Genomic DNA, 25,186 nt, shown 5'->3' on the forward strand with positions numbered 1-25,186 from the left:
AGGGAACAGAGGGAGGCCGGCTCCGGTCACGGCTCACATTCTGCTACTTTATTACCCTACATTAGGAATGTACTCTGGGGCCTTCTCACTGTTATTGTTGGGGGACTGTGTCTGAAGATCATAGGAAGCAGCACACATTGAATTAATGTCTGCCCAAGCACTTAAAAACAGATTGCTCTTTTTGGTGTAAGGTATTTGAGTACATAGTCAGGGTGTGTGTGTGTGTGTGTGTGTGTGTGTGTGTGTGTGTGTGTGTGTGTGTGTGTGTGTGTGTGTGTGTGTGTGTGTGTGTGTGTGTGTGTGTGTGTGTGTGTGTGTGTGTGTGTGTGTGTGTGTTTGTAGGTCTATACCGCTCCCTTACAATCCTTGTATGTTGCCAGTGACGTGTAACTATGGGAACGGAGGCTGCCAGCACATGTGTGACGATACGGATGTGGGGCCGGTGTGTGGCTGTCACCAGAAGTACGCCCTACACTCAGACAGCAAGACCTGCATCGGTAAGTGACAACAGACTGTACTTCATCTGTTTGAATAATTTCTGCCACAAACACACACACATACATACATACAGGCACACACACACGCGCACACACACACACACACACACACACAGAGAGAGAGAGAGAGAGAGAGGCACACATTCCCCTCAATTTATATACCTTACAAAACAGTGTAGACTCTAAATTGACACACAGATCATACACTTTTGTTCGAGCAATCAACTTCCTCAATACTCTCAAATGATATATCTCACATTAGAGAACATATTACTCTTAAAGCTCTGTTATCTCTCATCTGTTTTGCAGTAGATTTTATAGATGTGTGAGATAAACTGGTGAGAAGGGCTTTGGGATGAGTTAACTTCACCCCTGAGCCCTCTCTCCCTACCCGGGCCTCATCTTATTTAAACACTCAACAAAAGACAGAGGGGGAGAGATTGAACCACTGATACATTCAGAAAGAGAGAGAGAGCGAGAGAGAGAAAGAGAGAGAAAGAGTGAGAGAGCGTTAGAGAGAGCGCAGTGACACATTTACATTTTCTAGATAATCAACCAACCTTAAAGTGCATTCAAATGTTTCCTTTTTTCTTGAAAATATACACAAAGTCATATGAGTAACTTGAAGCTGTGAGTAATTGAATAGAGATGGAGGGCGACATTTTCGCTGTGCAAAAGAGCACAAATCTGTGTGAAAATACCGTAAACCTCATTATAATCTGGCAGTGTGATTCAAATATACATTTTTCTTCAACAATTTGTAATCCTGCTGCCAGATTATAATACATTTACAGTATTTTTTGCACAGATCTGTGCTCTGTTGCACCACGAAAATGTCGCCCGGAGTTTCACGATGACGATGGTGATTATTTCCTGTCTGGGGCCTGAAGACTGCTCACCCTGTTTATGGAGATCGTGGCATGGGGAGAAGAGGGAGTAAAGAATTCACCCCATCTAAATGTGTATTCAAAACAACCAGCTTCCAGTGCATGTTGAAAATAGCTGATTTGCAATGTCATAGAGGGGAGTTGTATGATCATTCAGTGTCTCTTTCCTTTATGTCTCTCTATTACTGTCTGTCTCTCTCTCTCTCTCTCTCTCTCTCTCTCTCTCTCTCTCTCTCTCTCTCTCTCTCTCTCTCTCTCTCTTTCTCTCTCTCTCTCTCTCTCTCTCTCTCTCTCTCTCTCTCTCTCTCTCTCTCTCTCTCTCTCTCTCTCTCTCTCTCTTTCTCTTTCTCTTTCAATCACACAAATACACCTGTACCTGTATACACACTCACAGACAAGCACACACTTTGACTGCAGACAAAGTAGCCAGTGTAGTAGTAGAGTGTTAAGGAGTGAGAGGAGTAATAGAGGGTGTTTTGGGGTTAGATCGCTAGGTAGGGCTCTGTTGGAAACTGGAAAATGAATAGTTGAAACGTCTCAGAAGTTGAAAAACACATTCATCATCTTCATTACCCCAGAAAAGTCAGCATAACACATGCCAGAGAGACGCCAGGCCCGCATGCCACCGTTTGCCAAATGGCAAACTTTTACGCCCGGCTGTCAATGTGGCCGTATCCCGTGGCTATGGCGGCGCCGAAGCCGAACAGAGAGGAAATGTTCATGAATTTTTTTTCTGGGGGAATTTGCAGAATATAAATGAGAGGTTCCAAGTAAGTGAAAAAGTTTTTCATGATTATTTTTCTTCGCCTTCCTTCCAACGGACCCCAGTCCCACATTTGGCTCGGATGTTTGGAAGCTTGGACGTACCAAATCGTATTTTTTCTGGCTTTACTTTTTTTTTATTACTCCAGTGTTTTTTGGGTGCACAGAGATGTTCCTGAACGTTCCCGGGGCGTTCCGAAGGGAGCCTGGCGGTGTCTGTCTGTCTGTCCATAACGAGATAGTGATTTACAGACTCCCTTGTTTCTCCATAGCTCCTAAACAAGGTTTATCACACCGAGTTGCAAAATCCATGGCAAGCTAAAGCAGATTGGCAGATACACAAACTATTTTTTATTTGTGTTACATTATACCAGTTAGTCAAAGTCTGTACATATGTCCCCAGAATGAGTTAAACTATTTCTGGAGTTGACTAAGGTCAGATGCATCTGTGATTAGGCAAGACACTGAACACAATACCTCAGGGTTCCCCAACTGGAGGCCCGCAGGCCGAATTTGTCCCGCGGGTGGTTTTATTTGGCCCTACAAGTTTTCTGAGCAGACAAAATATGATTATTATTTATTTATTTTCATTGTTGGACATAAGACAGTAAAAACACCAGGAAATCAGCTCCAAGTGATTTTAATTTAGCAAATCTGTTGCCAAGTTTTCCCACACATAATAGACGTGATCGTATACAAATGTAAGCAAGGTTTGAAATTATTGGTTTTTGGTCAAATATTATATCTGTTTGGGCTTCTTGCGGTCAATTTGCAGTCTACAAATTATTTGTAATTATGTACCACCCCCCCCGACCATCCACGCATGAAAAAATAGGCTGTGGCTGAATCTAGTTGATGATCCCTGCAATACCTTTTCTAACTGAAATTAAAACACACACACACACCACACACACACACACACACACAGGTCTTCTGTCATGTCACAAATAAACCCTTTTTCTGTGTGTTGTCATTCCTGCTGTGCTAGAACACTGGAAAAGCCCTCTCTCTCTCCCCACAAACAGATCTCTACTGTACAGTATCATCAATGCTGTGTTCTCACAGAATCTCACAGAACTGCCTTCATTTTGTGCCCATAACCTTTTCCTTTCCAGCCATGCGAGGAGCAACGAAATCCACTACGAAAGAAGAGGAAAACCTCTGAAAGAATGAAAGAAAGAGAGAAACCCTGTTCTCCTTCTCCCTCTGTCCCGTGTCTTTTTCTCTATGGCGAGAGGAAACGCCCCTCTGTGTCTGTGGTCTGAGTGTCCCAACTGCTCTGTCACTGGGCCCACCTTTGACCCACCTTTGTGTAGCGCTGTCTCTAGTGCTCCTCCTCTTCCTCCTCCTCCTCCTCCTCTTCCTACCTACCTCCTCCTCCTGCTTTCTGGTGATAGTTACTGATTGCCTGTCTTGTCTGAGCATCCATGTTCAAATTCAATTCACTAAGGGTTAAATCCTTACCTCAAAGGAATTAAGATTAAAAAGGGAATTAAATTAAAGTTTATTAAAGACTCTTGGGGGGAACTAATATACAATGATACAGGATTAGAGTGAACATCTCAGTTGCAGCCTGATCTAACATTACATAGAGCTACCCACCCAAACCCAAAACAAACATCGCTCCAAACCCCCCCCCCCCCCCCTAACAGTACAGTACAATGGCCTCAACAAGCAAACAAAATCCTGTTACTCTGGCAACCCCCAAAACCCATGTCACCCACCCCCACCCCCCACCCATCAGCACCTCCTCCCTCATCCACCTGTAGAGTCAGGCACCAGTACCCCTGCCTGTTTCTCAATAACACATCTGCCTCCGCCATGCCGTCATCCCAGCCAGCCGCATGCATTCTCAGTCTGACACACTCTCCGTGTCTGTCAGCTCGTCCGTCCGTCTGTACGTCCGTCTGTCCTCACCATACCTCTGTCACTAATCTACACAACCCTTCTGCCTGTCTGTGTTTCTGTCTGTCTGGCTGCATGGGAGATCCTACTGTTCTGCATTTTCCGTTTGATTTCCTTTTTGTTCTTGCTATGGTTTTTTTTTTCTTTCATTTTTCCCCTTCCTTGAATTGAAGTTACATTAATAGCAACCAACTCTTGTCCTCCTGTTTTCTTACAGTGCATCGTTACTGGTTATAGTTACTGTTCTCCTCTTAGCTGTAGTGTACTGCTATGGATTCATTCCTCCCTCCCGTCAGTGATTATGTCCTGTGTAAGTTCTGCTCTCTCTCTAAACCCCTCAGAAGGCCTCCTCTAAAGGGACCTTAGAACTGCTGGTTCCTTAGCCCCTTAGGAGTGTCCTGGAGTCCTCTCTTCTCCTCCTCCTCCTCCTCCTCCTCACCCACTCACCCACACCCACTTTCACACGCTCATACACACGTGCACACACACCCTCACACTCAAGCATGCACACACTCACAAGCACTCACATCCATACACCAGCACATAATTTCACAGTCACCCATACACACACAAATGCACAAACACACAGACACACACATACATGCACATGCGCACACACACATGCACACACACACCTAACGTTAGTTGAGAGCCAGAAAGCCTCCATTCATTTGTGAACACTGCTTCAGAGAGTCCTTCACTTTGTCTACCAAACCTTCCCAAACTAGCCGCCTGAGAAAGACCAGTAACGGGCCAAGCCAGGGGTGACCAGGGGGGGGCTTTAGTTACCCCTTCCTCCCTCCTCACCCAAAATCCCCCTCCATAGGACTTTGTACATCAAAGACAGTCCTAGTTCCATTGTACTGAGTGGCAGTGCCCTGGCCTGCCCCCCCATTCAGTGCTTCAGAGAGAGATGCTCATTCAGAGCCTAATGACTCTGATGTCCCAGTGAAAGACTCCCTCTCTTCCCAAGTCCCAGTAGCGCTCCTCACCTCCATTCTAACACAGCGTTTGCTGATGCATATCTGCGTTTGCTCAGCTGCATATCTGCATGTTCATCTTAACCGTAACCCCATCCCCAACCTTTCCCCTCTCCCTTCTCACCCCTCCCTCCATCCGCCCACCGCCTGGCTTGGGAACATGGTTTCCTGCGTTGACTGTTAAAGCCAGTTGTGATGTGTTCCATAGACAAACAGGCAACCAGCGCTGCCCCCAGACTACCTCCTTCTCCTCTCCTCTATGCATGCCCTCTCCATCGCTCCCCCCTCCACTAGTCTCCAACCCCATTTATTGATGTGTGTTCCTCCTCTCTTCTTCTTCTCTTTTTCTCTCCCTCTTCCCTTTCTTTCTTTCTTTCTTTCTTTCATTTTGTCATTCTGAAGTCCTTGGAGTCTCTCCCTCTGTAGTGTCTGTCTGATCTGGTGGCTTGTATAGCCTCTTGTCCTTACCCTTTCTCGTCACCCTTTCCCCCTCTTCTGTTGTCATCCTCACCCCCCCCCCCCCCTGCTTCTTACCCACACTCATGCAGCTTGTCTTGAACATGTTTGCTCATCCTTCCCTCTACTCCTCCTCCCTTTCCTCCTCCCCCTCTTCCTCCTTTTTGGATGTGAGGGAATCATTGCTGAGAGTGTGTGGCCATTTGATATGGAAGACAGAAACAGCAACGGCTACAACATCAACGTCAACAAACTCCCCCACACCCCCCCTAAATTATCTTTTTATTTGAACTTCTATTTTTTCCAATTGTCCCCTACCCCAACCCTTACCCTCATCCCGCTTCTTTTTTTTAAGCTAAAAGACTGATTCTGATTGAAACTTATTTTCGTTTTTTTTGCTATCTGGGACTTTTGGATTTGTTTTTGGGATTAACACTCTAACAGGGATTTGGCGCCTTTTCATGGCTTCTTGCTTCTTGGCTTTGGTTTTGCTCAAACGCCAAGAGGGGCTGACTTGACTTGACGTCTCGGGCGGCAGCAGGCGGTGGACATTGGGCTTCTAATTAACCTTACTGCTCACTGTTTGTCCCCTTGTCACTTGTGTTTTAGAGAGAGATGAGGCTGCAATTGAGAGCTCTGAGTTCAATGCCACGTCAGTAGCTGATGTGGACAAGCGGGTGAAACGGCGGCTACTTATGGGTAACTCTTTTCTTCCTCTTTCTATGTGTTGCCATGGCGCTTGTGCTTGTATCCCCCCTTTACTCTCTCTCTTTATTTTTTATTTTAATTTTATTTTTTAATGAAAGTCCTTGGTGCCCTCTATGTCCACCCTCAAGGTCCAAGTCTGTTGGTAAACTTCTCCAACCCTGCTCCCACCTCTCCCCATCTCCCGTCTCGGCAGAAGATCCATGTTCTCTAGAGTTCCCACAGTAACTAACAGTTACTCTTGTAGGCAGCTACTCATCACTCCAAAGATTAGACTGACATGGTTGGGCACCACTGCTCAAGTACTACAGAGTCTTTGGACATAAAGGAACGTTTATGGTCAACGAAAAAGGTCTTGAAGAACTTGGGACTTGACCATTGTTACATGGTTTCATGTTCACTATTAAGGCGAAAAGGTTCCTGTAATATTTTAAACACCCTCAGTTCTTCCTTCCTCTCCCATGATGATACTCATGGCTTGGAGGGAACAGTACACGAGGAGCCGTTCCAGATACCTCCCATTATATCTTTGTCATTGTCATGGAGAACATCTCAGCTAGTATCTTTGAAGAGTCTCTATCTGCAGAGTCTCTTTGCCTATAATCAAATCAAATTGTATTTGTCACATACACATGTTTAGCAGAAATGGATGACATAGGGCTTCTTCAATCAAATCCACCATCTGGAAGACAAATCATCAATTTTATGTTGTGAGAATGTACTTTTGGATTCATTTATTCAATAAACTCTACTGCAGTGCTTGCCTTGCCTACTTCCAGATAGCGGTTTTGATTGAATAGACACCTAAGTCTTTAATATTGGTTACCTATAACTTCCCATCCCTCCTATAGCATCATTTCCATTTCATTCTCCTTGGCCAGTTATGAGTTCTAGCCTGACCCTTGCAGTACCAACATATCTGGAACCTTACTACTCAAGGGATGTCTTTCAGAGGGCCCGTAACAATGTATTATTACCATGTGCCCATCGCCATCTTCCCATTTCAGACTGCCACCCTACACTGTCGATGAGAGACAGGCTCCAGATACTGTATCTACACTGTAGGTTCATCAATGGATTCATCAATGGATGACTCAGTCAATTAGTATAAAACAAATTGAATGAATACACAAATGAATAAAAGCATGAATAGTTAACCCTTTCCCGACTCAGTGGAGGAAGATACATCCCTTCAACAGTAGTGACTGACCGTTGAACGAAAATCAATCCACAGAGTTGGTGAGAAATGACAAACAACATGGATCTCAGACAACGTATGCCAATAAACTCCTAGATAACACCATTCTGTACATAGTCTGTCCCTGTGTTCCTTCCTTTTCCCTCTTTCAGACCTCGAACCCCTGTCCTGTAAAGTTCTACCTGACTGTTTAAGTGTGGTTTCAATATTTCTCCCTTTATTGGAAATATCTCAACTAATCTGGACTAACCACTAAACCAGACTAAACGGGTGAACCCCCACTAATATCTAACTAATACTGCACTTCCTGAGACTTTGGAGCCTCGGAGCAGCATTTCCCTCTTGGTTTCTTATGGATCTGTTTCCTTTATTTTATTATTTAGTTTTCAAAGGCAGAAATGGATCCAGTACAATGTACATCCTGAGCTTGTATGTGCTGTTACTGTGATGTATTGGTGCCTGTAGGTTTCTCCCATACAGAGGCAGATCTTACTTCAACAGGTGACGACTTTGGCCAGTAAATGGGTGGGGGGGGGGGGGGTCATTGGTTCAGGGTGGGGTGGTGTGGGGGGTGAGGTTGGGGGTTGATTGTATATAACAAAACTCCACCTATCTCCTCTAAATGTTAACTTTTCCATCCTTCTCATCTTTCCTCAGTTTAAGAATTTCTCCCTGCCTGACTCAGTCCTGTTGTTTTCATACCTGATGATGTCACTGTTGATGCTCCTCCCCTTCATTCCAACACTGTATCCTCCATGTTTTCTATAACCCCCATCTCACATTTGATATCTCTGTCTCTCACCATGATTTATGTTTTTAGCCCGCTCTATATGACCTGTGTTATTGAGATGTTTTTATCCTAACTTTTTAATTTTCAGGTATTTTTAATACTCTACAGGTCTGATTAGTCTGATTACCATTGTCATCTCAGAAATCTCATTTTCACTAGATTCATCTCACTTGATTATTTCCAGGCAGGTCATTAGTCCAAATTATAATTGAAAGCAATGGAAGGCAAATTATTTTAAGCAGGGGAGAATAGATCTACTGTAGGTATTACTATAGTATAGGAGGAGACTATGGAAGTGTTTAGAACAGCCCTGAACTGGCCTGGTCTGTCCGGCAACAGCATGTTAGATTTGACACTGTGCTCCATTCGTCTGCCTGCTTTGACACACAGCGTTCCTGACTCTCTCTCTCTGTACGTCTGCTGCTGCTGTAGGCCTTGGCCAATAGCACTGGAGCCCAGATTGATCAAGACAGATTAAACTGGAACCTGGGCTATAATGAAAAATAGTATGGAGAAAAAGCCTGATAGAGAGAGCGAGAGGAATGAGTGAAGAAAGTTAAAGTTCCAGCACAGAAAAAGCCAGGGCATTTCAAAGTTCTACTAATTTAGGAATTGAAAAATGTTGGACACTGGGTGTGAGAGAGAGAGAGAGAGAGAGAGAGAGAGAGAGAGAGAGAGAGAGAGCGAGAGAGAGAGGGAGAGATAGAGAGAGAGAGGGAGAGATATAGAGAGAGAGAGAGAGAGGGAGAGAGAGAGAGAGGGAGAGAGAGAGAGAGGGAGAGAGATAGAGAGAGAGAGAGGGAGAGAGAGAGAGAGAGAGAGAGAGAGGGAGAGAGATAGAGAGAGAGAGAGAGAGAGAGACATGGTGGTGCTATAGCTACACTGACCTCGGCTGCTGAAGAGTCCAAATAAACCACTCACCTAGGACAGATGGGCTGAGATTGGCATGTGTGTGTGGATAGCGTGATTGCAGGACCGGGGCAGCGCTGACAGCTGGTTTAGGTGCCCATGACACAGTGAAGGGGGATCCTGTTAGCTAGGCCCTGCTGAAAGACGATCGTGCCCCTACAGCTCAGTCAGTATCCGTGTGGCGGGTTGATGGGACTTGGCATGGTGCTTAATAAAGCACAACCACTCCTCTTTTCTCATGACTCCCTCTTAATCAATAGAACATGTGTCCTCTCTGAGAGAAGATGTGTGTCTTACTGAGAGAGAGAGAGAGAGAGAGAGAGAGAGAAGGGAAGGGCCTGCATGGAGATTTGACTGGTCAGCATGTCTGTGTGTGAGGAGTATGAGGGACGTGTGTGTGTGTGTGTGTGTGTGTGGGTGTGGGTGTGTGTGTGTGTGGGTGTGTGTGTGTGTGGGGGTGTGTGTGTGTGTGTGGGGGTGTGTGTGTGTGTATACACCCACTGTCTATCTCTCCACTCCTGACGTCAGCAGAGCAGGTAAGTCAGTCTGCCCAGAGCATGTGTGAGCATGGCAGGTATCTTAGAGATGGATGAGAGGAGGGAGAGAGAGAGAGAGACAGAGAGACAGAGAGACAGAGATGGAGGGGTGTGATGATGGGGGTATTGGGTGGGCAAGTCAGGGGTGTCTCTGTTGATTTGTACTGGCTCTCAGCCAACACACAACTGGCCCTGCTGCCGCTGCTCACACAAACAAGACAGACAAGTCATCTTAATCTGTCACCACGGAAATGAGAGCTGGTTCCCTTGAACAGATACCTCCAACCACCAATCTCCCCCAGAATGTCTCCCCCAGAAACTCCCCCAAACCCCCACTCCCTTTTCCAAAAAAGAGGTGTTACCCTGTCCCTCTTCCTCTTGTCAGCTTCAGCACGTTGACTAGAGCCAATAAGATTGAGACACAGGGAAGCAGAATGGATGGCTGTGAATAGAAGAGTGTTAGCCTTTGTAGCATAGTTGTAATGCTGGATCAGGGTCAGTTTTTTTTTTCCCGTGATAGAGGCGGAAAGACAGCTGTCAGACAGTCATTAACTAGGGAGGATGGTTAGAAATATTGTCCTTACAGTCATAGCATACAGTGTGCATGAGACAGAAACATGCAGGGGTAGGAGAGGGGAGGAAGAGGGAAGGGGGTTCAGAGGGGCTGTTCGGGGGTAGGTTGGGCATGTCCAGTACATCAATCACAGTGTGTTTGGGCGGGCGGCGGGTCTGTGTTCCTGTGTGCAGCCTTGCCCTGGGGGTGGGCGGGCCTGGCTCGTCAGAGCAGGAGAGGGGCTCTGAGCAGGACTCACGCTAATGATAGGGCCCATTGCTTTCAGTAGTATAAATCACTCTGACCCATTAACAGCCCCATACACACACAACAACGCACATACTCATGCACACACACGCACACACACACACACACACACACCTGAGTGGAAAGTTTGCAGGGGTCTGCTGCCGTACCCTACAGCACCCATCAGACAAGCTACACTATATATAAAAAAGTATGTGGACACCCCTTCAAATTAGTAGATTTGGCTATTTCAGCCACACTTGTTGCTGACAGGTGTATAAAATCGAGCACACAGCCATGCAATCTCCATAGCCTAACATTGGCAGTAGAATGGCCTTACTGAAGAGCTCAGTGACTTTCAACGTGGCACCGTCATAGAATGCCACCTTTCCAACAAGTCAGTTCGTCAAATTTCTGCCCTGCTAGAGCTGCTGTAATTGGTGTTATTGTGAAGTGTAAACGTCTAGGAGCAACAACGGCTCAGATGCGAAGTGCTAGGCCACACAAGCTCACAGAACGGGACCTCCGAGTGCTGAAGTGCGTACAAATTGTCTGTCTTCGGTTGCAACACTCACTACAGAGTTCCAAACTGCCTCTGGAAGCAATACCAGCACAATAACTGTTAGTCGAGAGCTTCATGAAATGGGTTTCCATGGCAGAGCAGCCGCACACAAGCCTAAGATCACCATGTGCAATGCCAAGCGTCGGCTGGAGTGGTGTAAAGCTACCTGTTTCAGCATGACAATGCCCCCGTGCACAAAGCGAGGTCCATACAGAAATGGTTTGTCGAGATCGGTGTGGAATAACTTGACTGGCCTGCACAGAGCCCTGACCTCAACCCCATCGAACATCTTTGGGATAATTTGGAATGCCAACTGCGAGCCAGGCCTAATCGCCCAACATCAGTGCCCAACCTCACTAATGCTCTTGTGGCTGAATGGAAGCAAGTCCCCGCAGCAATGTTCCAACATCTAGTTGAAAGCCTTCCCAGAAGAGTGTTATAGCAGCAAAGGGGGGACCAACTCCATATTAATGACCATGATTTTGGAATGAGATGTTCGACGAGCAGGTGTCCACATCCTTTTGGTCATCTAGTGTACCATGGAGATAGAGTATATCGCCTTCCCCTATTCCCTCTGTGTTTTACTTTTCTAGGAATTAGGTTCAGTATCCCAAAAAGTTATCTGCATGTCTATGAAACACACCAGTAGCCTCATTAAAGTAGAGCCATTTTGGCAATGACAGCTTCTCTGTGGTGGTAGAAACTTGCGACCATGCTGGCTCTCACAGCACCCACCTGCAATTTGCTTTTGCTGCAAACAGACGGCCATGTTGGATCAGCCCGCTGATGAGATGCCGTCAGTCCGTGACACTGCACTCATTGACAGTATTATGCTAATGCTGTGACCTCTAAAGCCAGACATGTTAGCTAGCCAGTCTAAAAGTGTTTATCCTCTTCCCTCCTCCCTTAAGGCAAGCACAGAACCTCTTTGCATTTAATGAGCTGGGAATAGGTTCCAGAGAGACAAGTGCACCATCTCTCATTTGCATACATGTCCATGTCCAAATAGCCAGAGCCATTTCAGCGTCTTCTGTCACCTTTAAAGGGATAGTTTGGGATTTTGGCTGAACTCGTGGATACCATTTTTATGTCTCTGTGTCCAGTATGAAGAAAGTTAGAGGTAGTTTCGCGAGCCAATGCTAACTAGCATTATCACTAGCTGTACCCAAAGACTTCCAGTCTTTGTGCTAAGCTAGTTAGCATTGCTCTCAAAACTACCTCTAACTTCCTTCATACAGGACGCAGAGACATAAAAATGGTATCCACGAGTTTGGGGAAGTAGATAAAGGGCTTCATTGTCAAAATCCCAAACTATCCCGTTAACTAAGCACATTCAACTGAGTCTTTTCCAGGAAATATCAGAAGCCTGCCAGACCCAAATAGTTATTCTGAAACTTTTCTTTATTAAATATAGTAGCCTATTATTGATCCACTTTCTAATAACAGTGTACAGTTTCACCGTCCTCAGCAGTATCTGACGCCCATTGGGGATTAGTGAGCTCAGCTTTCCTAAAGCAACAGTGGGCTGCTCAGGTGAAGTGGAGATGCCATTAGGTGCTGTTTGTTTTGGGGTTAGCTCAGGCAAAATATTCACAAGTCAGAGCAAACCTTATCTTGGCCACATACAATAACATTTTTCCTGGAGTCAAAATATACACATTCAGTCCTAGGTACTACTATTTGATCCCGCCACTAACTATATTTTAGATTCTCATGTTTTCTCTACTTAACCTTCAGTATCGTTTTTGACTAAATGTTTTCTTGTCATTTTTGGAAACAGGGCATACTTGTCTTAACTAGGCTACTGAGTTCCTCTCCTTATCAGCACATGTTGCCCATGAATCTCTTGTTTATATTTTGTAGAAATCTGTCTTTAATATTGGTCTACTAAGTGTTCCAATCAATTATGTTCAACAGAGAATCCAGAGTATGAGTTTATAATCGGTCTATGACCTGTCTATAACCTGTTTGTGGACAGTCTATGAAATTTCAACTGTGTACCGTCTCAAACCTGTCACTGGTCTGATGGATAACTAGAATGTCTTGACACGTGTTTAGTATTGTGGAAATTAAGTCTGAATGGGTATGATGAAAAAGCTATATACCCTGAATACATGACATCACCCTGTTGTGTATTTCTCCATTGTATGTAGCCTCTTCTCAACCCACCCATCATATCTTCAGTGTCAACTATTTCTCTCTTTTGGTCTTTTTGAATAGACCATTCTGCTCTTTAGATATGCGTACCAGTCAGTAGGTTAACACCCCTCCCCTACCCCCGCCCCTCCTCTCTTTTCTCCCACTGTATATTTTTGTTTTACCCAGAAACCTGTGCGGTGAACAATGGCGGCTGTGACCGGACGTGTAAGGACACGGCTACAGGGGTACGCTGCAGCTGCCCCGTGGGATTCACCCTGCAGCCAGACGGCAAGACCTGCAAAGGTCAGTGTATAGGTGTGTGTGTCCGTGTGTCCGTGTGTCTGTGTGTGCCCCTACTGTCCTCTACTGCTCTCCTCTGCCTCTTCTTTCCTTCCTCCTCCCTCTCCATGTGACGAGGGACTTTTACTCATGCCTTGATAGCACCCAACCCTTTAGTGTGCTCGTTTCATCTTGAGAACACACTGCTAGTGTTATTAAGAATGGAGACACATTCCGTATCAGGACTCGACCATATTTAGCCATTGTAACGCAATATGGGCAAAGGTTTGTGGTATTGAACGGTATTGAGTTGAGAGGATCCTTTGCGGAGGTGGTCCAGGGGTCTGGTATCTGTGGCTGGTATGAGTGGTATTTGAGTGATCTTTGGCCAAGACCAACCAACCCTGCGGCACCAAGTTCACTTCCCCTCCTCGAGTGGAGGAGAGAGAGGCTCCGGTCTCCGGCGCGGTCACAGGCAGTGCTGCTGTTGTTGTTGTTGATGTTACCGCTAAGCGTTTCCACTTCCGAAATTCTGCCTGTGACGTCAAAGACGGTGGCCCAGGCCCGACCGGGCTGCCACACAGACACAGTGGAAGTTATTATTTTAGCAGATAGTTGATTGAGGCTTGTCCCTAAACAAACAGGGCCGATGATGGTTCTGATCCCAGGGTCACCCTAAGGGAAAACACAGTGGTTCATGTGCAGTGGTATTGTTGGTATCAGGGATCATTGATATGTCTGAGGAACTGGAACACCGTGGTCTGGCTTGCATGAGACACACTTGGGTGCATCTCAAGAGTATAGTGGCTACTTTCTCTCCTCATCTCCACATCTCCTTTCCTTCATCTGCACTGATCTGAAGAAGAGACTGGGGAAGGTCAAACTAAAGGGCTAAGAGTTTGCCTAGGACTGTTGAGTTGAGTTGGTTCACATCAGAGTAGTTGAAGAAGAACTACACTGAGGATATGAGGAGTGCTGTTGCTTCGCTGCTCAACCCAACTCTGCACACATGTGACAAAGCGTGTTCGAGGAGGGGAACTGTTGTAGGAGTCGCCATAGGAACGACATGTAGGTTACAGGGCGGAGGCGGCAGTGACTCTTTATGTCCAATGTTGTGTATGTGTGTGTGTACTGTGTGCCCAAGTGTGTGTGTGTGTGTGTGTGTGTGTGTGTGTGTGTGTATTTCGTGTCAAGCAGTTTGAGAATGTGGCATGTAAGTGTGTGAATCCTGGAGCCGGGGCTGTCTGGCTGGCAGGCAGATGACGCGTCTGCAAACTTTGAGCTGTTTGAACAGTGAGGCCCACACTGCACTGTCTCTCTCTCACATACATATAGTATACACACACACAGCGCCACCCAGCTGTATAGTGGGGAGACACAACAGAGGGTGGTTACAGAGAGCATTAATACCTACCACCATCATATCTCCAGCATACATTTACATTTACGTCATTTATAGAGGATAGGCATATCGTTCATTCTCAGTTACAATTTAGTCATTTAGCAGACGCTCTTATCCAGAGCGACTTAGTTAGTGAGTGCATACATTATTTTTTATACTGGCCCCCCGTGGGAATCGAACCCACAACCCTGGCGTTGCAAACGCCATGCTCTACCAACTGAGCTACATCCCTGCCGGCCATTCCCTCCCCTACCCTGGACGAAGCTGGGCCAATTGTGCGCCGCCCCATTGGTCTCCCGGTCGCGGCCTGCTACGACAGAGCCTGGATTCGTACCAGGATCTCTAGTGGCACAGCTAGCACTGCGCTGCAGTGCCTTAGACCACTGCGCCACTCATGTCAGCTCTTTAGTTGAAGTGAGGCAGAGCATGGGGATAGTTTGGTTTCGTGGTCAGTGAAACCAGTTGATAATGATATATCGTAGAATTCTCTATGGCAACACCATTGTTTGCGAACAAAGTTAGCTGTGACTGGAATGGTCCAGCCCTGCATTGGTTGCAGTGTGAGAAAACATCTTGTCTGTCTGTCGCTCCAATGTCAAGTTCAAACCCCAGCAGCTTGTGTGAACAACTTCCACTCCAGTCTGTCTAGGCCTTTGATTTGTGTGCTTGACAGGACAACCAAGCCTTTATGGTGCAGGAAAATGAAAAGTTAGCCTCTCCTGTGTTTTCCGGGGGCGTGTTGAGTGGAGAAGATGGATAGAGCTGCAGTCCGGCTGTGTCCCGCCCAGATAATTTGGCTGAGTTAGGCCCCTGGGCTCCATAAATCCACCAGTGATTGACCTGATCTGAGCTGGAGCTGAGAGACAGTACAGACAGCAACACATCCATCACCCATCACCATCCATCAGCTGGGCATGAAGGGTGGAGGGACGGAGCAGGAAAACATGGAGGGAGCCATCTGCCACTGACTGCAAACACACACATACACACAACTACCTACGCGATAGATATGCACATGCAGGCACGCACACTTTAACCATACACTCGTCAGCGATCAATACACACATCCACACTGAATACACACACACAAGCACACACTCAAACATATTAGGAAGGAAAATACCATGCAATCATTGTTTTCCCATGTTGGTGTATTAATACCTGAACTCACTGAACTCACCCATCTTAACTGAACTATAAACTCTGAACTCCTCTCCAGTCTCCACCCAGCCAGCATTACTTCTGGCTGTCGCTGTCAGGGACAGATATCTCTCCCTGAGCCTAGGGCCCAGTCAGCCAGGGGTTTTATTGGTCATAAAATACATTTTATTCAGACCATTTCGACTGCCTGTCTGTCTCATGCTCCCTACTGGCAACTGGGGCTTGGCCACATATAGAACTCCCCACCTTGTCGCCATGCTGGCCCCTGCATGGACCAAAGCTTCCTGTAACCTTGGCAACAGCACACACAGATCTCCTGGTCTGTGACAGGTTATATGGGCTGACAGGGTCTTGGCTAAGCTAGCTGATATCACAACTGAGCTGACCCATAGCAGTGTAGTGTGTGACTGTGCTCTGCTGTCTAATATTGAAGATAGTCATATCGGGTTGTGGTGTGTTGTAACGTGCAGCTAGGCCTAGGGGGTAGAGGTGTTTTATAGCACAGAGATAGTGGGTAGTGGTGTGTTGTTAATGTATACAGAGTATTGGAGATAGCTGTTTTGTGGGGTTATTAGTTAGCGGGGAGGTAAATGTCATGCTGTGAGGTACTGTAGGTAGATCCCTCTGTCTCTCTGCTCTGTCTCTCTGTGTGCCAGACCCTGTGGGACGTGCACCGTCCTGCCCCCCCTAACATAATCATTTCAATATAAACTATTTAGGGCATGTTTAAATCCCAGGCGTCTGATAAACAGCCTTTCGTCTGCGCTGACAGACGAGACGGTTCCCTCGCTCCACGATGACAGACGCGCCAAAGGAAGGAGGCGTTTTTATCACAGGGCTCTCCTGCGGACGGAGGGAGAGACAGAGGGAAGAGGGGGAGAGGTGGAAGGAGAGAGGGAGAAGAAAAGTGATTTTGTGAACAGTTTCCAGATGTTTGATTAGAAGGTGCGTGTCGGGGGGTGAATGAGTTATATGTGTGTGTGTGTGTGGGTGTGTATGTGTGTTTACACATTTGCGTCATGTGCGTGTGTGAGTGTGTGTGGTCGGTGCAGGGCGACTGAGCTGCTCAGTGTGTGTATGGGCACCTGAGACACGTCCGCACTGGCCTGCATTCCTCTCCCCAGTACCAGCGAAAGCCTGTACACACACACATCCAGTAATCCAATCAAAGAGCCACTACAGTAGTCACCTAATACAGACAGGGAGAAACCAGGTGATAGGCTACAAACTCATTGGGTTATAAGGGGACATACTTTATGTGGCTAAGCTAATCACAGCCAATGAACTGTATCATAGTCAGCTTTCCCACCTACAACACCCACTAGCTTTTTGTCATAGCTTCACTATCACTTTGTGTCCTCAAAAGACTGGAAGCTGCTATACAGAGTCGATTCACAACAGACAAACTCCCCATAAACTCCTCCTCTGGCCCCACTCGTCCAGACAGAAAGCCTCCAGAAAGTACCAACGCTCTCAAAAGCCCACTATATTAACATGTCAGGCCCAGTAATCTCCAAAATAACACTCCTATCTCCATCACCTTACATGACTCAGCCTGGCCCAGCTCCGGCCTTCAACGGTTCCGGCTCTCCCTCCGTCAGGCTGGCGTCGGCCCGGCCTGCTGTTTTATTTTACTGTAGTGTTGCTCTTTACTGGAGTTGCTCTTGGCCCAGATGCGGCCCATAGAGCCTCTGTTATTAGACGGAGGAGAGTCTTTAGGGACAAAGCAAACAGAGCGGGCTGTTTAAATCCTCTGATAAATGCACTGCCGGCTCTGGCCCGAGCCTTCCGACGTCTCCCACATTAGCAGCCTGAGGTGGCCACACCGAGGTAAACACCGCTTTTTATGAACAGTAGATCCCCCTTCTCCCGTCCCCAAATTATTTGGACAGGTTCGGGTTTCCACAAATGTATAATGTTTAATTGCTTTTTACTGTCAATATTTTGTAAAACTACACAGTTTTCCCGAGGCGCGTACCTAGGCTACGCGAGCGCTCGTAGATAAGCCAGCAGCAGCAGCCAAAGAGCTTCCACATTCCTCATCTCTCTCTCACTCTCTCACTCTCTCTCCAATGGTTTTATCCCCGATGACTGCAGTTTATGTGACAATACAACCTTTATTTCCTCTTCTCTTTCTTTCTTTCTGTCTTTTTTGCTTGTGTTTTCTTGTTTCCTGTCTTGCTACCTCTCCCTCTGTCCTTTCTCCATCTACTATCTTTGTCTTTTGAGAGGACTGTTATCAACTCACCACACAAGCATCTTATGCAACAATGACCTTCCAGTTGATCCCTCTGAGTTCTAGTTACTGTATTGAGGTCAAGAGCCGGAGGTCAACGTTCAGGCATATTCTCATTACTGGTCGATTATCTATCCTACACTGTTGTTAATTACAACCGATCCTAATCGTCTGTTAAACCCTAAACCACCGTCACAAGGCTTTTCCTCTGCATCAGCTCAGGCCTCAGAGCAGAAATACAGTGCTCTGCTCTCATATCTCATATAGTGTTGGGTTTCTCACTGTAAACACAGCTCCTAGTGCTGCCTTGGGCCTACAACCTCCTATCTGAAGAGGAGTGAGGAGCATTAAGCGAGTGTGTTTGTTTCCCTTGGCCCAGGCGGATGTTAGCCCTTCTCATTTGGGCCTCAGCCGTCCCAGCAGCAGCAGCGTGCCAGTCAGCCAGTCAGTCAGCCAGTCAGTCAGTTAGCCAGTTAGTCAGCCAGTCAGTCAGTCAGCCAGTAGACAGTCAGCTAGTCAGTCAGTCAGTCAGCCAATAGCCAGTCAGTAGCCAGTCAGTCAGCCAGTAGACTGTTAGTAGCCAGTCAGTCAGCCAGTAGACTGTCAGTAGCCAGTCAGCCAACCAACCAACCAGCCAGTCAGTCAGTCAGTCAGTCAGTCAGTTAGCCAGCCGCTAGACAGTCAGCCAGCCAGTCAGTCAGTCAGTCAGCCAGCCAGTAGATAGTTAGACAGCCAGTCAGCCAGCCAGCCAGCCAGCCAGTAGACAGTCAGCCAGCCAGTCAGTCAACCAGTCAGTCAGACAGATGGCTGTAATAGATGGTAAATTCAGCGAGCATCAGGGCTCAGAATGGAACTATTGATCGCAGACGAAGCAGGGTATCGATCGAACCGGTGGTAAATGTCAAACAGGGATGGGAGATTGATGGAAGATGTGTGTGCGTACGTGCGTGTGTGCGTGTATGTGTGTATGTGTTGACAGATTGCACCCCTCTTCTCACACCCAGACACTTAGAGAGATTAAAATGATTCAATCACGGTGAGAAAGGAAGAGAGAGACAGAGATAGAGAAGGAAACAAAAAGAGATATCTGAAATGAGAGTCAGTTACAAGAGAGAAGGGGAGAGTGAGAGATAGATCAGTGGGCATAGAGAGTGGAAGATTGAATGAGTGAGAGAGTGAGTGACTGGGAAGGATGGAACATGAGACATCCCCATTCCTTCTCCACTCCATTCATTGCTCTCCTTTCCTTTCCATCCCCTTCTCCCTCCCCAGGTCTCCCCTACCACCTCCCCCCTCCCTGAGTGAGATCCTCATTATGGTACATCATATGTAGGAGAGCCTTAATGAGCTATGCCCTCGTTAATAGAGGCCTAACCACCAACTGGCCCCTGGCAGCCCAGATGTGTGTGCAATGCAATCACAGAGGTGCTCTCTCTCTCTCTGTCTCTCTCTCTCTCCATTCAAGTGGACAGATCAAGATGGACACTGCTCTCCCAGCATGTCTTATTCACACTTGTCACCAGACTACTCTATCTCTTCCTCTCCTTCCCACTCCTCTGTCTCACTTCCCCCCTCCTGTCACTCTTTGCTTTTCTCACTATCTCTTTGTTTCTCCTCTCTCACTCTCTCTCTCTCTCTCTCTCTCCCTCTCTCTCTTTCTTTCTCTCTCTCTCTCTCTCTCTCTCTCTCTCTCTCTCTCTCTCTCTCTCTCTTTCTCTCTTCCTCTCTCTCACACTCTTTCTATATCTCCCTCGCTCTCTCACACACACACACATACACACTCCCTCTCTGTCATTTACACACACAATTTCTCTCTCTCACACACAAGTGTTTTATCATTTCAAGATGTGTAGATGCTTAATGTATTTATGTAAGCTTGAAGCTTATTTAAGGGCTATTAAAGGTAATTATATAGGCCATTATTGGGCTCAGGCTTTTACAGAGTGGCCGTTAAGCGTGGGGAAATGTGGTGGCTATGCAATGCTATGCCAGTGGTTATGGCTGCCAGACTTACTGAATAATTAGGGATCTCTGTCTGTGTTGGGGAGTTTGGGCTGGGTAGGTTGGGGGTGATAGTGTTATACCTTCTGTAGACTTGTGGGCAATTGGCATCTGAGGGATGGCGGGGGAGGTGTGTGTGTGTGTGTGTGTGTGTGTGTGTGTGAGAGAGAGAGAGAGAGAGAGAGAGAGAGAGAGAGAGAGAGATGTGGAGAGAGAGAGGGGGTACACTCATAGAAAAAATGGTTCCAAAAGGGTTCTTCGGCTGGCCCCATAGGATAATCCTTTTTGGTTCCAGGTAGAACCCTCGGTTATAGATAGCACCTTTTTTTCTAAGAGTGGAGAGAGAGAGAGAGAGAGAGAGAGAATGTGTGTGAGAGAGAAGATCCCCTGTAGGGAGAAAGGTAGCCATCCCTCCTGTTTGAGATAGAGATCAGATCTGCTGTCGGCATGCCAAGGAAACGGAACTGGGAAATAGCCATGATTGATTTAAAATCCCCAGGGATTCTACTGCAGGGTAGAGCTGCCTGGGAGAACACAGCATGAGCAAGAAGAGAGGAAGAAATTAACAGAAAGTGGAGGAGATGGAAAGGGAAAGTTGAGAGGACAGAATAGAGAGAAAGAGGTCTTCTCTCTAACAAAGCAATCATCAAAAAGCAAATGATGATGGAAAAGGAGAGAAAGAAAGCAAGTGAATCTGTCAGTGTTGAGATCTCAGCTTTCGATGAGGTCATTGCTTGAGAGCACAGCTTTCGATGAGGTCATCGGTTCAGAGGGTCAGCCGTGAGACAGTACTGAGATGAGCGTCCATACCTGTCCTGTCCTGCTCTCCTAAAAACCCAACGCCCTATTCTCCACAGTCTGAGGAAAGCCAGATGTAGGATGATCCCCTTAAAGGCTGTTGACAAGACACACTGACATATTTACTACCTCTGACTGTAGTTGTAGTATGTATGCAAGTAGGAATGCCCTCAAACCACTGTATGGAATTTCACTGTACAGTGAGGTTGCACTGCACTTCAGCCTTGACGGAGAGGTTCCCTTATATCAGGATACATTCTTATAGGAAAACACAGGCCGTGACGTCTGAGGACTATTTTATTCATTTATATAACTCAACTGTATATATTTGCCTGACTTTATCTGACTAGGCTCGTTGCACGGTGGACTGACTATCAAAGGTAACAATGGAGACATGCAATATCTGACCGTCTTTCCTCCCCCTCTCTTCCTCTCCCTCCTCTCCTTCTCTCCTTTCTCTCCCCTCTCCTTTTCCTTCCTCTCCTACCCACTCCTCCTCCCCTCCTCCCCTCCTCTCCTCCTCCTCCTTCCCTTCTCCCCCCTGTCCTCCTCTTCCCCTCCTCCCCTCCGTTCCTCGCTTAGTTGAGTCTTCCCTGTGGTGTCTTGCTTGACTGACTCTCCAACTCAAAGGCTTAGGTGTTAATCCCCAGCAGTTTTCATCACTTAGAGCACCAATCAAAAAGGGCTTATTCCGTGTAATCTGCAATGCTATTGTCCTCTTCCTCCTCCCACCACTCTTCCACTTTCCTCCTCTTTCTTCCCCTACTTTTCTCCTCCTCCACTAAATCTACCTTCTTCCTCCACTTTCTTTCCCATCTCTTCCTCCTCCTCTTTCATCTCCTCCTTTCCTCCCTTGTTTAGAGTGGCATTGCCACTCCTCTCAGGAGGGAAATATACCCAATGACCCTCTGCAGGGTTCGGCTGAGGGCACATAGTTAGAAAGAGGAAGGGAGAGGAGAGGGAAGGGATGGAGTTAGGGGGGATATAGTGTGAAATCAGATCTCACCAGGCTTGAGGGTTGGCACGGCATGCACAGCCCCAGGGGATCCGGCTCGCTTATTATTCCTGATCTACGTCTCTGGATCGTCTCACACACCTGGGCCTTTATTCCACAGGGATTCAGGAAGACCTAGTCACATGGGCAGGAGGAGTGGGGAGGAGGGAGGAGGGGTAGATGGAAGTTATGAGAAAGTCAGTCAAACCCCTGGATGGTGTAAGCCTTTGGGGGTGAGGAAGGAAGGGAGGGGGGTGATTTTCAATTATGTATTCATTCAACACCCCCCCCCCCCCCCCTCTCTCTCTCTCTCTCTCTCTCTCTCTCTCTCTCAGACTCTCTGTCTCTCTGTCTCTCTCTCTGTCTCTCTCTCTGTCTCTCTCTCTCTCTCTCTCTGTCTCTCTCTCTCTCTCTCTGTTTCTCTGCCTCTCTCTATCTCTCTCTCCATCTCTGTCTCTGTCTCTCTCTCTCTGTCTCTCTCTCTCTGTTTCTCTGTCTCTGTCTCTCTCTCTGTCTCTCTCTCTCTGTTTCTCTCTCTGTATCTCTCTCTCTCCCTCTCTCTGTCTCTCTCTCTCTCTCTGTTTCTCTGTCTCTCTCTATCTCTCTCTCTATCTCTGTTTCTCTGTCTCTGTCTCTCTATCTCTCTCTCTATCTCTCTCTCTCTCTCGCTCGCTCTCTCTCTCTCTCTCTCTCTCTCACTCTCTCTCTCTCTCTCTCTCTCTCTCTCTCTCTCTCTCTCTCTCTCTCTCCTCTTCTCTAAGTCCTTGCATGGTGGGCTAGACAGTGTTGTGTAGAGCAGTAGTAGCAGGCTGTTCCATTAGTTCCAGGTAAAGAGCGTGTCATAGGATCAGACAGTAGAGTCTAGTGGAGGATCTCTCAACAAGCCCCCTGAGCCTGTACCATGCTGTCTGCTGCTGAGCACTGTGAAACTACCATTACAGTTGATACCATCACACACACAAATGCACACAAACGCAAGCGTGCACACACATGCTCACACACGTACAGTGGGGAGAACAAGTATTTGATACACTGCCGATTTTGCAGGTTTTCCTACTTACAAAGCATGTAGAGGTCTGTAATTTTTATCATAGGTACACTTCAACTGTGAGAGACGGAATCTAAAACAAAAATCCAGAAAATCACATTGTATGATTTTTAAGTAATTAATTTGCATTTTATTGCATGACATAAGTATTTGATACATCAGAAAACCATAACTTAATATTTGGTACAGAAACCTTTGTTTGCAATTACAGAGATCATACGTTTCCTGTAGGTCTTGACCAGGTTTGCACACACTGCAGCAGGGATTTTGGCCCACTCCTCCATACAGACCTTCTCCAGATCCTTCAGGTTTCGGGGCTGTCGCTGGGCAATACGGACTTTCAGCTCCCTCCAAAGATTTTCTATTGGGTTCAGGTCTGGAGACTGGCTAGGCCATTCCAGGACCTTGAGATGCTTCTTACGGAGCCACTCCTTAGTTGCCCTGGCTGTGTGTTTCGGGTCGTTGTCATGCTGGAAGACCCAGCCACGACCCATCTTCAATGCTCTTACTGAGGGAAGAAGGTTGTTGGCCAAGATCTCGCGATACATGGCCCCATCCATCCTCCCCTCAATACGGTGCAGTCGTCCTGTCCCCTTTGCAGAAAAGCATCCCCAAAGAATGATGTTTCCACCTCCATGCTTCACGGTTGGGATGGTGTTCTTGGGTTTGTACTCATCCTTCTTCTTCCTCCAAACACGGCGAGTGGAGTTTAGACCAAAAAGCTATATTTTTGTCTCATCAGACCACATGACCTTCTCCCATTCCTCCTCTGGATCATCCAGATGGTCATTGGCAAACTTCAGACAGGCCTGGACTTGCGCTGGCTTGAGCAGGGGGACCTTGCGTGCGCTGCAGGATTTTAATCCATGACGGCGTAGTGTGTTACTAATGGTTTTCTTTGAGACTGTGGTCCCAGCTCTCTTCAGGTCATTGGCCAGGTCCTGCCGTGTAGTTCTGGGCTGATCCCTCACCTTCGTCATGATCATTGATGCCCCACGAGGTGAGATCTTGCATGGAGCCCCAGACCGAGGGTGATTGACCGTCATCTTGAACTTCTTCAATTTTCTAATAATTGCGCCAACAGTTGTTGCCTTCTCACCAAGCTGCTTGCCTATTGTCCTGTAGCCCATCCCAGCCTTGTGCAGGTCTACAATTTTATCCCTGATGTCCTTACACAGCTCTCTGGTCTTGGCCATTGTGGAGAGGTTGGAGTCTGTTTGTTTGAGTGTGTGGACAGGTGTCTTTTATACAGGTAACGAGTTCAAACAGGTGCAGTTAATACAGGTAATGAGTGGAGAACAGGAGGGCTTCTTAAAGAAAAACTAACAGGTCTGTGAGAGCCGGAATTCTTACTGGTTGGTAGGTGATCAAATACTTATGTCATGCAATAAAATGCAAATTAATTACTTAAAAAAATCATACAATGTGATTTTCTGGATTTTTGTTTTAGATTCCGTCTCTCACAGTTGAAGTGTACCTATAATAGAAATGACAGACGTTTACATGCTTTGTAAGTAGTAAAACCTGCAAAATCGGCAGTGTATCAAATACTTGTTCTCCCCACTGTATATACACACACACAGCCATGCACACACACACACACAACGTGGGCACAGACACACACATGCCAAGAGGAAGAGAAAGAGCGATAAATAACTGAATAGAAAGACAGAATAATGAAACTGCATAAAGAAATGGTCTAGCAGCAGAAAAGAAACCACTGGTGAATGAGACTTCATTCATTATATCAGAGGTCTGAAAGAATTCAAAGAAAGAGTGAATGAATAAGAGAATGGAAGAGGCAGGTGAGTCCTGTAGGGAACAGCGATGGGACTCCCATAGGTTTGTTTGCTCTGGGCAAATATCTTCCCAGTGTTGTGACAATATGTGTGTGACTGAGGGCGGCTGCCCCACACTAGCACCCTGACACAGTGGTTACGACTTGTTGTGTGGATGGAAACCTACTCTACCACCACAACGCAGCACAGCCAGTGTTCATGTTGTCTTTCAGGCCTGCCAACTCCTGGCTTCTTCCTGTTAGCACAAATAAGAGCATTAGGAAAACCCCACTTCTCTCTGACTCCCCCTGTCTCACCCTTACTCTCACCCCGACTGCCTCCCCCCGTCCATAGAGACTCTCAC

At 46.8% G+C, this 25,186-nt stretch overlaps 2 protein-coding genes across 2 annotated transcripts in view; both read left to right on the top strand.

Annotated features, from left to right (window-relative positions):
* Positions 1-25,186, top strand: part of scube1 (signal peptide, CUB domain, EGF-like 1) — an 87,437-nt gene that overhangs the window by 45,941 nt on the left and 16,310 nt on the right. The window contains exons 5-8 of the mRNA XM_084161125.1: positions 343-497; positions 1,306-1,359; positions 6,097-6,186; positions 13,312-13,428. Of these exons, the coding sequence (XP_084017251.1) occupies positions 343-497; positions 1,306-1,359; positions 6,097-6,186; positions 13,312-13,428 (416 nt within the window). The remainder of the gene's footprint in view (positions 1-342; positions 498-1,305; positions 1,360-6,096; positions 6,187-13,311; positions 13,429-25,186) is intronic.
* Positions 1-25,186, top strand: part of mpped1 (metallophosphoesterase domain containing 1) — a gene marked incomplete at its 3' end in the record, with an annotated part of 90,653 nt that overhangs the window by 1,194 nt on the left and 64,273 nt on the right. The window lies entirely within an intron of this gene.

The sequence above is a fragment of the Coregonus lavaretus genome (genome assembly GCF_964263955.1).
Source record: "Coregonus lavaretus genome assembly, chromosome: 5".
NCBI classification, from domain to species: Eukaryota; Metazoa; Chordata; class Actinopteri; order Salmoniformes; family Salmonidae; genus Coregonus; species Coregonus lavaretus.